Below are 13786 nucleotides of genomic sequence, written 5' to 3'. Positions count from 1 at the left end.
AGCTGGGGATGGAAGAGGGTTATTAGCTCCTGAGAAACGCGATAGCTGCTGATTATACTGAAGGAGCTTATATATGTAAACAGTGATAGGCATCGTATTCCTATAGGTAGACGTGTATCAGCTGAGAGTCAGCAGATGCGAGCTTGACTAACGTGACCTGCCAGAACTGACGCTACGCTTAATTTCTGTCAGGACCACTATCGTCAAATACGATTGACAATTAGCATACAGTTAGGATTGGCGATATGGTTCTGTTCTGGGCAAGAACTCCCTGCGCATCCATGCAGTCTAGCATGGATCAGAGCAGGGAGACAAGCAATAACCCCTCAAAACAAAACCATTTGCCAATATCCCCCAAAAACAAACTGACAGCAAAAATCTGGATGTTTTTTTTTTTTTTTTTTTTTACACACTACCCCCAACACGACTGATGCTGATAGAATGGTTAATACATCCTGATGTTAGTGGCATATGTTGAGTACTATACAATCTTATGGGTGAAGCATCACCCCAAGCTGGAGCAAGCAAGGACACATTGCAACAAGCGTGTTGCTGTAGTCAAGTCAAGTCACCTTTATTTATAGCGCTTTTTACAATACAGATTGTTTCAAATCAGCTTCAAGTGATAACATGAAAATAATACAACAAAGTTTGTTTCTAGAAGAAAATTGTGTCATCGTCCACCTTAAAGGAGAACTCCGGTCAGTTTTAACATTGAGCTCATTTTTTTGTAAATTTGGAGTGCTGTCAGTACAGAGAACAACGACAAAAATCGGTGTTGCCTACACCGTGTTATCCTCTTTTTAAAATTTGCACCCTGTTGACTTAAATGGGGCAAGTTTTAAACCTGCTTTTAGCCTCTTAACATCCTTGATGTGTCATTACAAGTGCCCAGCCATGTGAGTGATTCCTTTTCGAGTGAACACGGTGAATCTGACTGCAGTAGATGTGAAAGATATGAATAAAAATTAAGTTAATTTGGCCAGCGCACATACCTGTATTTATTTCCTGTTTTCGAGTTCTTCGACCGAAAACAGCTAGCCTTTTCTATTAATTTTGACAGAAAAGGTAGATTCGAGATCGGCCTCTAATTGACTAATTCTCTAGGATCAAGTTGCGTTTTTTTAATAAGAGGTTTAATAATTGCCAGCTTAAAAGTTTTCGGTACATATCCTAGTGATAAAGATGAGTTAATGATATTAAGAAGAGAATCTATGACCACTGGGAGCATCTCTTTCAGTAGCTTAGTCGGTGTAAGGTCTAACATACATGTTGTTGATTTAGAAGATTTAACGATTTTAGACATTTCTTCCTCTCCTATAGCAATGAATGAATAAAAATGTTCCTCAGGGAGACTACAATGCACTGTCTGATGCGATACTGTAGTAGACGGTTGCATAATTATAATTTTCTCTCTAATATTATCAATCTTGTGTAACAAATTAGCTCAAAGGGAATATATTAATAATAACTCATAATTATCATTATGATTAATTATTAATATTTGGGTCAGTTAATTGGATTAACCTGAGGTAGCTAAATTAATATTACAATCGATTAATCAGTTCCACTCTTTTGATTATTCATTTATTCTAAGAAAAGCATATCTTTCATGGCCACCGAAAAATAATTATTTCTTAGCATGTACAGCGCTTAGAGCATGTAGCAAGATTAAGATCGTAGAAGGGACTTTGTTGCAAGCAGAGAATCAGAACCAAATACATGTTGTGCACAAATTTTATTAATTAAATCACAAACATAACTAAACTAAACAAAACAAAACAAAACAAAACAAACATACATACATGCATAGGTAAAATGGTGAGTGATATGGAACCAGAAGCAGGAAATGGAACTATGGAAAAGATCTATTTAACTATGAAAAGAACCATCAGCTTATCATTTTCAGAGCTCCTCATTAAATTGACACTTGCATGGTCTGTGCAGTGGACAATTCTTGAAGTGGTTGAAAATTTAGTTCGTTGATGGGTCCGTGAGTGTCAAATGTCATTGTACAAGTTGCAATCGTTTTCTTCTCTGCTGGATGGAGAAGATATGATGAACTTGCATGGTGGTTTCGACGCTGTTGTGGTTGAGAGAGTCCTCTCTCTCCTGAGTGAGCACATGGCTGTTGTGAGTTGAAGCCTGCAGCCCGGGGGCCTGCTGAGGCCATGCTAGACAGCCCAGCATCCCGAACGTATCGAGAAGGCCAAGGGTTGATCGTTGCCCATTCAGTGATGGTAAGGTTGCAGTTTTCTGGACTGAAGAAAATAGCAGTCTGACTCCCTTTGAGAGCGTGAAAGGATGTCAAGGGGTCAAGTATCAACTTGAAGAAGCAGCAGTTGAGGCCAGCAGAGAAGAGCGGGAAGTCACTGTGGATTGTCTCAAATAAAGCCTGAGAAAGGCCCCACCTCTCCGGGTTTGCTTGACCAATAAGAAGGGTGGAATTTCCCAAGCGGGAGATTCCTCTGGGGTTGATTTATGAGTCTTTGTTCTAAGCATGCTCATTTGCAATGGCACACTGGATTGGTGTCTGATGACGAAACTAAGAAAGATTCTTGTAATACTAATATGTTGCACAGCTATCAGCATATAATGTACATAATCATTTCGATCTTCAAAGTACCAATTTATAGAGACCAAACATGGTATGCGTGAGGTTACGTTGACTGTTGGTTCTATAATAAAATACATAGTATCCAAGAGATAATAGTATCAACAGATAATAGTATTAAAAGACACAACACAAGACAGTAAATCATTCACAAAATGTTCTGGAATGCATGTTAATTTCATGTTAATCAGTTCATCGATAAATGAATGCAGGAGAGTCTGTTCTAATATCTGTAGGTTTTGTAGCAGGGGCCTTGTTCACATTGCTAAGAGCCATAAAACCAACTTATCTGATCATGGTCATGGTAACTAAGACCTTCTTGACCTGTTTGGGGGATGGGACCACAGATCCCAGAGTGAAGTTTAAAGATTTTTTTGGTACATATACCAAATAATTGTGTCTGATTTGTCTCAGTCATTACACTTGTAAGTATAGAAGTTCATAAAGTCATTACTGTTGTGCTGTTTGGAAACGTCCGGTGTTGAAGCTTTATTTTTCATTAATTTAGCCACTGTTTCCAATAAATACCTAGGGTTGTGTTTGTTTTCTTCTAAAAGTTTTGAAAAGTAAGCAGATCTAGCAGTTTTTAAGGCCTTTCTGTACGCAATCGTGCTCTCTCTCCACGAAATGCGAAAAACTTCTAATTTTGTTTTCTTTCAGCTACGTTCCATTTTTCTGGCTGCTCTCTTAAGGGCCTGAATGTGCTCGTTGTCCCACGGTGTTGGACTGTTTCCTTTAATCTTCTTTAAGCGCAATGGAGCAACTATGTCTAAAGTGCTGGAAAAGAGAGAGTCAATCATTTCTGTTCTCTAAGTTTAGCATCGAGTTCTTCTAAGCTATCTGGGATGCAGATGAGATAAAACTGATCAGGAAGATTATTTATAAAACAATCTTTAGTGGCAGAAGTGATAGTTCTACCATATTTATAACATATAGTCGGCTTTGCGACCTTGGCTAAAATAAGTATACATGAGATAAATAATGATCTGAGATGTCATCACTCTGCTGCAGAATTTCAACGGCATCAACATTGATTTCATAGACTTCTGAGTAATACTGAGGGTATTGCTATAAATTACAGCAATACCTCCCCCTTTTCCTTTTAAACGAGCCTCGTGTTTATAGCAGTAATGTAATTGTCTGGTTTAGTTTCTGTCAAATACAGCACATCTAGGTTAAAGTCCAACTGAAATCAAAATTGACCCTATTTACTTTGTTAGCGCATATTACTAGTCTTGAGGTGAAAAATTAATCCGTGCAAGTTAATACACAGAAAAAAATTGTTTGCCGTCGTAATCTTTAATCAAAGTCTGAAAAGTTACTTCCGGTCTGGAATGGCTGATGATGTAGGTTTGACGGCTTGGGTTGGGAAACGCTTAACCACTCCCCTCAAACCGTTAGTCTGTTATGAGCGAGAGATGGCGAGGAGGAGTGCTAGAGTAAAACCCTGCCCTCTGTTCAATATTCCGTTTCACTGGGAAATACGTCACAACACCGGAGAAAAGTCGTTTGCAACTTCCGGTTCACGCGGACTTTAAGGTCTTTAAGGTCTGTGCTTTTGAAGAAAGGGATTGAATATTCAGCAACCCGAGCTTTATCATTTGTTCATCTGCATTATATTTGTTTTTTATTTGTTGAACATCAATACAATTTTTACCCTTAAATGTGTTTGGGAGTTTTTTGTATTTCCTAGTTCGGGGAACAGACACAGTCTCTATATGATGGGATTTATCTGACCTCAGTGACGCGAGACAGCTAGCAGATGGTCGGTTTAGCCAGTCTGTAGCCAATTTAACAGTTGTATGGGATCTATTGGGGGAAGCTACACCCCTAGCGGCAGCAAAATCTGATACAACAAGTATGTTGTATAATTGCGTAATTATTGCTAAAACTAATGTAGTTTGGCAGGGGAAGCATACACCCCTGTCTAGTGACAAAACCTGAAGCTCCAACTCTTGATTTCTCCATGCAGCAGCATCCAGTTTACCTTAAAAGCAAGAAAAAGCATACACCTTAATGTTTATCATTAAGTCATCTACTAGTTTTCACTTCGTCTTGATTATTGGATGTTATTGTTAGTGAGCTTGACAATAATTCTTGGCAAACATTTCACAGTAACCTCAGCTGCTCTGAATCTGACAAACCCAATTGTTACAAAGTAATTTATTGCCACATAGAAAAACCTGTAACACTGCTTTTGAATTACTAACCAGGAGAAGGATGGTAGGCATTGTCATAATCATTTGCTACTCCACCCGCAGGCAGTGCCTCCTCTGTGATGTCTCATGGGACAGGCATCTCCTGAGATTCATCTAGGACTGCAGCCCTAAAATGCTTCCTTGCTCTCTGGTAAACTGGCTGTCGAGCTTGTGAGGCTCTTCCTAGAGATGTGAAATAGATACACATAAATGTCATTATGGATATTTAGTAGTCATTTCTCAGGACCCAAAAAATATGTATAATACCACCACAAATGCAATTATAACAAATGGCAATTTTAATGGCAACAAGATGATTTATTATACTTTTTTATATGGACTAATAAGCTGTATAAAAAAAATGTACACACATTTTTTTTCTTCGTTTAATTCATACAAGTGTAGCGTCCCCTACCCTTAACCTTTAATAGGGCGGAGCACCCAGGTTCTAACAATGTCTCTCGACTTTATATTAATGTCTCTCCTATTACCCTAGTTGGCTACTGTAACCCAGATTAAATATATTTATACTCTTTTAGTAATATTCTGATACCGAATGGAAATTAAACTCAAGAGGAAAAAACCTCAATCCACACAAAAGGTAAGTTTAAAGAGATTAACAATAGGATTTATTAAAACAAAAATGGAAAAAAATAATAAAATAAAAGAATAGTGTATTAATAAACACTGGAATGAATTATCAAAAGTCAGAAGTGGATATTACTTTTGATAAATACCTCTTAACAATACCCGTCAAGTGCTTTCCAGTATAGAAAACGACATTTAATACCCAGAAATGAATGCAGTAGCCTACACCTTAAATATTATTCAATTACCCATAGAAATATCAGTAGACACTGTATGAATGAGATGGGGCAAATCAGTACCCCCACACCACACTTAGTTGGTATATAAAACCAAAACCAACAGAATAAAACACAAAAATAACAGAATAACAGTCAATATAAAAGCGTGGGCCCACACACACACAACAGTCAAAACAACCCACCCCGTTACAGGCCTGTAACGTTGCTGGGGAGCGCTGTGGCCTTGAAAACAGCAAATGGCCTCTTCACTCGAATGAGCCAAAATAAATCAACAGATCACCTGAACTCCTGATGAACGCAGATGAACACAGATGAACTCCGCGATGTTCCTCCTTGGAAACGGCTGATCATCCTGTAGTCCCCCCCGGCAGTCGGCAGAAAGGCGGCGCGGTTCTCTCCACTATGTCAGCGGGGATAAGAGTGCGGCCTGGTCCGGACCCCGGAGCTTTAACTCATTCAAAGAAATCAGTCTTGTACCCAAAACGAACTAAACTCAGATGACTATTTGCAGTCAAACACCAGTTAGCCATCTGGTTTCTCACTCTCATTCTCAATAATGAACGAAGCTTCGTGCTGCGCAGGTAAGCAGGCTCAGATGAAAAATAACCTTACTTTAAACTCTTGTACCGAGCATTCAACACAAGCAAAACAAACAAAAGTCTTCAAAACACAAGATAAGTGTGACACTGAATATACAGACATATTGTGGCAGACGATTTCTGAACAGCTTGGGAAACAGGATGGTAGGCATTGATTTCAAAACAAAGGGTGTATGAAAGTGTATACAGTATTGTGTTCAAGTTAGCTATACAATAGCTCTTTTGATAATGTCATTCATTCATTCGTAGTGAATAGTGATAACGTAGTCCCAACCAGGGTTTATTCATTCAGTTGCTTGCATACTTGGACTTTTAATAGAATACATGCAAAGCTCTGGTCACCTAAATTACTGCAATAATGTATTTAACAATATATCTATTATGTTATAATATATTATATTAGTATATGGTATTAGATATTATGAATAAATAACTGTAATACATATAATATAATAACAATAATGTACCTTTTTTTACATGATGTTAGTTGAAGCAGTGAAGAAAATGTGGCGAAACCTGCGGTACACATATGTCCGCTATAGGAAAGAAGGACAGGGCAGAAGTGGACAGGGGGCCAGCAAAAAAAAGAAGTGGATCCATATGGATTCAATGTCCTTCTTGTAAAATTCCTTGGCAAGAAGAAGGTAATAAATGCACCACAGAAAGCTTGCAGAGTGCAGTGTACCCTATCATTTCATAACTCAGATAGCCTACTTTCAACAGGTCAGATGGTAATATCCAGGTGGATGATGATGAGGAGGAGGAGGATGAGAATGGAATAGAGGAAGATGATAGAACGCAGACAGAGAAGGAGAGTGACCGTGTAGTGATGGAGACAGAGAGAGAGGGCAGCACAACTCCTTCAGGTAGCTGCGGTGCAAAAAGCAAGAAGATGCAGGCAGAGAGTGAGGACAACCTAGAGAGGTACTGTCAATGGAGAGAAGCAAGGGATGAAAGGACAGAGAAGGAGAGAGAGGCAGAGCGACAGCAGCGTCAGGCCAGTCAGGAACTGCAAACTGATGAGGTGTCCACCTTTCTCTCCAGCTTGGCCCCCTGCATGACGAGACTCGCCCCAGAGAAACTGTCCCATCTAAAAATTAAAATGCAGGAATTGATTCACAATGTTTCATTTGGAGGGCTTTATTATCAGCAGTTTTCTCAGGATCAAAACTACCATTCTCTGTAAATTAACTAGTTTTTTTTAACTATGTTTAAATATTTTTCACAACCATTTAAGAGCACCAGTTTTAAAGTAATTATTATTACTAATGCATTATTCTAGTTTAACTGGGGCTTAAGGGGTTCATCTAAAATTCCAATTTAAATTATTATTATTTTTGATATGCAGTAACACATTTTAAATGTTTACTTGAATTTTGGTTCTGTTCTTCTGGGCAGCAAGTTCTTTTAAAAGCAGAATAAACAAGAAATGATTAATTCAACTGTCTTTAGTTGTTTTCTTTATATGTTTAATATAAAAATATTGTATAACAACACTACAATAATACAAAAATGAATACAACAAAACTACAATAATACAAAAATGAATACATATTGTATGTACAAAATATAAATGTATAAACTATACAGTATCATGTTTTACAGAGTATAATGTATATATAACAATTTGTGGATCAGTGTTGCATTGAATGTAATAATAATAATATAATAATAGTTTTAGTAATAATGTTAACTGAATGTACACTGCTCAAAAAAATAAAGGGAACACTTAAACAACAGAATGTAACTCCAAGTCAATCACACTTCTGTGAAATCAAACTGTCCACTTAGGAAGCAACACTGATTGACAATCAATTTCACATGCTGTTGTGCAAATGGAATAGATTGGTGTTCTCTGGTCATTTTGCAGGGCTCTGGCAGTGCTCCTCCAGCTTCTCCTTGCATAAAGGCGGAGGTAGCGGTCCTGCTGCTGGGTTGTTGCCCTCCTACGGCCTCCTCCACGTCTCCTGATGTACTGGCCTGTCTCCTGGTAGCGCCTCCATGCTCTGGACACTACGCTGACAGACACAGCAAACCTTCTTGCCACAGCTCGCATTGATGTGCCATCCTGGATGAGCTGCACTACCTGAGCCACTTGTGTGGGCTGTAGACTCCGTCTCATGCTACCACTAGAGTGAAAGCACCGCCAGTATTCAAAAGTGACCAAAACATCAGCCAGGAAGCATAGGAACTGAGAAGTGGTCTGTGGTCACCACCTGCAGAACCACTCTTTTATTGGGGGTGTCTTGCTAATTGCCTATAATTTCCACCTGTTGTCTATTCCATTTGCACAACAGCATGTGAAATTGATTGTCAGTCAGTGTTGCTTCCTAAGTGGACAGTTTGATTTCACAGAAGTGTGATTGACTTGGAGTTACATTGTGTTGTTTAAGTGTTCCCTTTATTTTTTTGAGCAGTGTATATATTTGGTTGTGTTTACAAACTACACTGCATACACGAATCCAACTCAGCCATTATGCATGACTGAGACTATACAGTGTGATTGGTTGTGTGTGTCTACAATCTGAGTCCACGGTGCACACGGTCATACTGCCATGGTACCTCGCCAGCAGGTGAGACAAAATATTTTTTAAATGTGTCTCTAATGTGCAGAGCCTCTTCAGATGCGCGGTTGCCCCTTGGCCTCTGAAACTCCTGTAGACAGGCGTTGCCACTGCCAGCATCGTCAACATCAAAGCTTTCACCCTGGCTGGCTTGTCCCACTACTTCATGGCACAGGTAGTTGCATAAGATGCAGGTTGCCTTGATGATGCTGTCTGCCAGGTCAGGGTTCACCTCCATTGGCCTTTTGTAAACCCTGAATCTTTGGGTCTGAATCTTTGAGATGCGACGGGCTCTTGACAGGCGGAGGTTGAAGATGCGCTTGTCTTCTTCAAGGCGCTTTCCACTGTAGGGTCGGAGCAAATATTGCTTCATGGGAAAGGCCTTGTCTGCCACGATAACATGGTTGACCTTCCCCAATTCAGGCGCAGATGGGAGCTCCAATGGGGTTGGAACATTCAGGGTCCCACGCTGGAGGGCCTGTCCCAGCGCTGAATCTGCAAAAATGCCTCCATCGCTGTTCCCACCATAGCTCCCCACATCGATGGCCAGGGAACGGTAATCAGCATCTACTAATGCAAGGAGGACAATGGAAAAAGTGCCTTTATAATAAAAAAAAAGGGAACCTGAGTTTGCAGGGGCCTCAATCTTGCTTCCCATCGAGAGCACCAATACAATTAGGGAAGTTCCACCTCTCATTGAACCTCATCGCCGTGTGTTTCCAGATGTCCTCTGTTGGAGTTGGCATGTAAGTGTCCTTGAGCTGCAGCCAGATTTTGGTCACAGGTCTCCCTCACAGTCTTCCCTACAGTGCTGATGCCCAATAGAGTTGTGACGTTCGCGAACGAACCGATTCTTTTGAACGGCTCATAAACATGAACGATGGGAGCCGAGTCGCGGCTGGAGGGGAGCCGTTCTTTCTGGCGTTCTTTTTTTCCTATGCGTGTTTCACACAGATGCACACAAATTAGCTCCTCCGCGAGACAGAACAGTTATAGGGGGAGGGGCGCACCCAGCGCAGGGGTGCTACTGCCTAACAGCATGATGATAGTTGTGCACGCATCCTTCATGCGAGTACTCCAGTGGAAAAAAACCCTGCGTGCCCCTGTCATTGGAGGAGCGGAGCCATGACGTGTGCACGCTGCCGTCACATGCTTACTCCAGTTAAAAAAAAACAACAAAAAAAACATGTGCGAGTGCCTCTCTGTCAGTACGTCAGTAATAGCGGGTCGTTCGAAGGAAGAAGACACACACGTGACACGTCTGAAAATGAGCCAGAGGAAAAGGAGCAGCATTTGGGTGCACTTTTCTCGCGAAGAAAACAGTAAGGCTAAATGCAGCATTTGTCAAAAAGTCATTTCATTTAAGTCTGGGTCAACAAATAATTTACACAGGCATTTGAAGACTCAACACCCAACACTGCAGGTCACAGGTTTGAGAGCAGAGCCAGACTCAGACAACAACAGTGACACTGATGTGTCCATTGCCTCCTCTGCCTCCACATCAAGTACAACTGCAGCCACAGCAGCCTCTGACCCCACTAGGCCCAACACATCGCCTGGCCAGGCACGACCAAAAAGAAAGCAGACATCCATCAGTCAATATTTACCTCCTGTCTTGACCCCATTAAGACAGGAGAAAATAGACGAAGAGCTGGCAAAGATGATAGCCACTGACTTCCAGCCTTTCTCAATAGTGGAGGACACAGGATTCAAAAAATATTCACAGGCGCTCAACCCCTCCTACATTCCTCCAAGTAGGAAGGCACTAGCCCAGAAGGTCACGGATATGTATGACAGGGAGACAGCATCTTTGAAGAGAAGGGTGTCAAAAGTACCAGCTGTCTGTTTAACCACAGACTGTTGGACTTCAAGAACGACAGCATCATATATGTCTGTAACCTGCCATTTTATCGAGGATTTCCGTGTGGCCTCCTGGACTGTTTTGAATTCAGTGAGCGGCACACAGCAGACAACCTTGCACAACAGCTGCTTAGTGTTGCAGCAGAGTGGGGGGTGGACAAGAAAGTAGTGTGCTGCCTAACTGATAATGCGGCAAATGTTACTAAGGCTATAAAAACCATTGGATGGATGCACCTACCATGCCTGGCCCATACTATTAACCTGGTGGTAAGAGATGCCCTGCAAGCTTCAAAGCCCATCATTGATAAGGTGAAAGAGGCAGTGGAATACTTTCACAGAAGCACCGTGGGGGCACAAAAACTGAAGGAAACTCAACTACAAATGAAGATGGAGGACCTCCGACCGAAACAGGATTGTCCCACAAGGTGGAATTCCACCTACTACATGTTGAAAAGCTTTATTGCCAGTAAAAATGCCATAATCTCCACCCTGGCCGTCACCAATGCACCTGTCCGCCACCTGTCCCAGGAGGAATGGACCACAGTGCAAGAAATGTGCACAATCTTGCAACCATTTGAGGAAGTCACTGTGGAACTCAGTGCAGAAAGGTATGTAGCTCAGTTGCACAGCAGTATATTTCTTTAGCATGCATGCATAGTACCTTATAGTAAATTATGAATATTTTATACCATATTAGAAATCTGTGTAATACACTGGAGTATATATCATTGTCAGTAGCCTGCATGCCAATTTCCTGATAAAAAAATTATGGATATTTGATACCACAATAGATATCTGTTTAATACATTGTAATATTTATCATTGTTTCAGCTTTAAAATTGTAACATTAAAGTTTTTTTTTTTTTTTTTTTCACCAGCTACTTGACAGCCTCGAAGGTCATAGTGCTGGCCAGGGGACTTCAAAGAGCCACCGCTGATTTCCGGCGAAACACCACAACAGCGGCAGCGCAAGGTGTGATCGACAGTCTGTGTGCGAGTATGTCATCGCGATTCCACAGGATTCATGCCAACCACATACTAGCAGAGACTGCTGCACTTGACCCGCGTTTTAAGAGGATGGCCTTCCCTGATGGCAAAACAGCAGATGAGACGTTTCAAAGGCTGTCAACTGCAGCAGCAAGAATTAGCAGTGGCACACCCATCCAACAGCAACCAGCTGTGGAAGGACTGGAAGGAGCAGGCAGTGGTGCTGGATCAATAGTTTGGAGCTATTTCCATGAGGAAGTAAGGGTGGCAACAATAATTCACATTTTTTTCTCTAAAAATCTCTAGAATGAAATCAGTCTGATATCTCAGTCTAAAACTTCCACTAGCTGTAAATCACTGCATTTAATCTGTACATACTGCACATACTGTACATATAATCTACTATTGTCACTTCTAATTAAATGCTAAACTGCATTTCATTACTCTGTTCTCTTACACTGTGTAATGACAAAAGTTGAATCTAATTTAATCTAATCTAATCACATAAAAATGGTATCTCCCATTGTTATATCTCCCACCCCTATGAGCAGGTAGCTGGAACAGTGGAAGCCAGGAATCCAACCGCCGATGCTGTCATGGAGGTGCGAGCCTACCTGGAGGAGCCTCTTCTTCCAACACATGAGGATCCCCTCAAGTGGTGGGAGAGTCGAGCCCCTGTTTACCCCAGGCTTAGCAAGCTGATGGCCAAGAAGCTTTGTGTTGTGGCGACATCAGTTCCCTCTGAGAGAATATTCTCGAAAACTGGACAGATAATCTCAGAGAGGAGAAGTCGCCTTAAGCCCAAAAAGGTCAGAGCTCTTGTCTTCCTTAATGCAAATTTGCCCAAGGACAAGAAAGAGAGGCAGAAAAAGCCATAAAGTAAGGAACTGCTTTGTATTTATTTACATTGCATTTTGTGTTCATTTAAAACTTGAAGGGGCTGTATAAATATAAGTACATTTTTTTGTTATCTATCAAAATGTTCTTTTGTGATACTGTTCTTGTATAGAAATTTTTCACTAAAAGCTGTTTTGCACAGACATTCACTGCAGCCCACTTTGTTATTGTTCATTTAAGACTTGAAAGGGCTGATGTCCTATTTTCAAAGTTTACAGTAGTAATAGTAGTAATAGTGGACTGTATGTACTGTAGACATTTCCATTTTATTTATTCTAATTTTATTTACAGTATATATTTAAAACTTTAAATATTTTTTGTTTTCTATCAAAATGTTCTTGTGTGATAACAATGTTCTTGTGTGGAAGTGTTTGTAGTAAAAGCTGTTTTGCACAGAAATTCATTGCAGCTGGCTTTGTTTTTGATGTTTATTTGTGAGTAGGTATTGTATGAATAACATAAGTCAACGTAGCTTTACACATACACACACTTTGTACTAAAGGTAAATCCAAAATAGTGATGTCACTGTCTAAGCAGAGGGATCAGGGATGTTGTGCAACCCTATGGAATATAGTCCACACATGACAAATGAGGTAATAATCAATATTTCAGAATAATTCAAACTCAGATATAGGTGTGTGATATCTGAGTTTTAATTATTTGACTACAAATCTCACCTCATCATTCCTCCCAGTGATTATTTCCAGGATAAACTGAGATGCCCCCAAGCTGGCTTCTTAAAACTGACTAAATATTTAAAAAGAGCCAAAAGAGCCGTTCTTTTGAACGGCTCTTTGAAATGAACGGATCGCCAAGATCCGGATCCCCTCAAAGAGCCATAAATTCCATCACTAATTTGAACAACAAGGAACACTATAGCATCTACAAGATGACTGTGCCATGCTTATTGGATGGGAAACTGTTGAAAAATTGACAAGAAGAAATTAATGATAAATCATAGAAATTAATGATAAATCACATCAGTATATGGAAATGGTTTGACATTTAGCTTTGAAAAAAATGTAACAAGTAGACTTGTGTCAACACAGGCTGACCGAGATTTATCTTGTTGCTAGTCTACTTTCCCCTCCACGACAGTTACACGTTAAAGAATGCTATAAGTTACTGGAAATGATCATTAACGTTATAAAAATAATCGAAATATAAGAACCAATAACGCTACATACGTAAACATTATTATTTTAAACTTTACCTTTCGTGTTGTTAATTATCACCTTAT

The 13786-nt window shown here is 40.2% G+C and overlaps 1 protein-coding gene across 1 annotated transcript; it reads left to right on the top strand.

Annotated features, from left to right (window-relative positions):
* Nucleotides 1–10462: 10462 nt before the first annotated feature.
* Nucleotides 10463–12527, top strand: LOC307159128 (E3 SUMO-protein ligase ZBED1-like; the record flags this gene model as incomplete). The annotated part of the gene is made up of 4 exons (XM_079872342.1): nucleotides 10463–10590; nucleotides 10659–11270; nucleotides 11541–11907; nucleotides 12201–12527. The coding sequence occupies 4 exons, from the start codon at nucleotides 10463–10465 to the stop codon at nucleotides 12525–12527; spliced, it is 1434 nt and encodes a 477-aa protein (XP_079728468.1).
* Between the last annotated feature and the right edge of the window lie 1259 nt (nucleotides 12528–13786).

This window comes from Squalius cephalus (genome assembly GCF_949319135.1).
Source record: "Squalius cephalus genome assembly, chromosome: 5".
Classification (NCBI taxonomy): domain Eukaryota; kingdom Metazoa; phylum Chordata; class Actinopteri; order Cypriniformes; family Leuciscidae; genus Squalius; species Squalius cephalus.
Note: the sequence above shows the minus strand (reverse complement) of the source record. Positions and strands in the feature narration are given on the sequence as shown.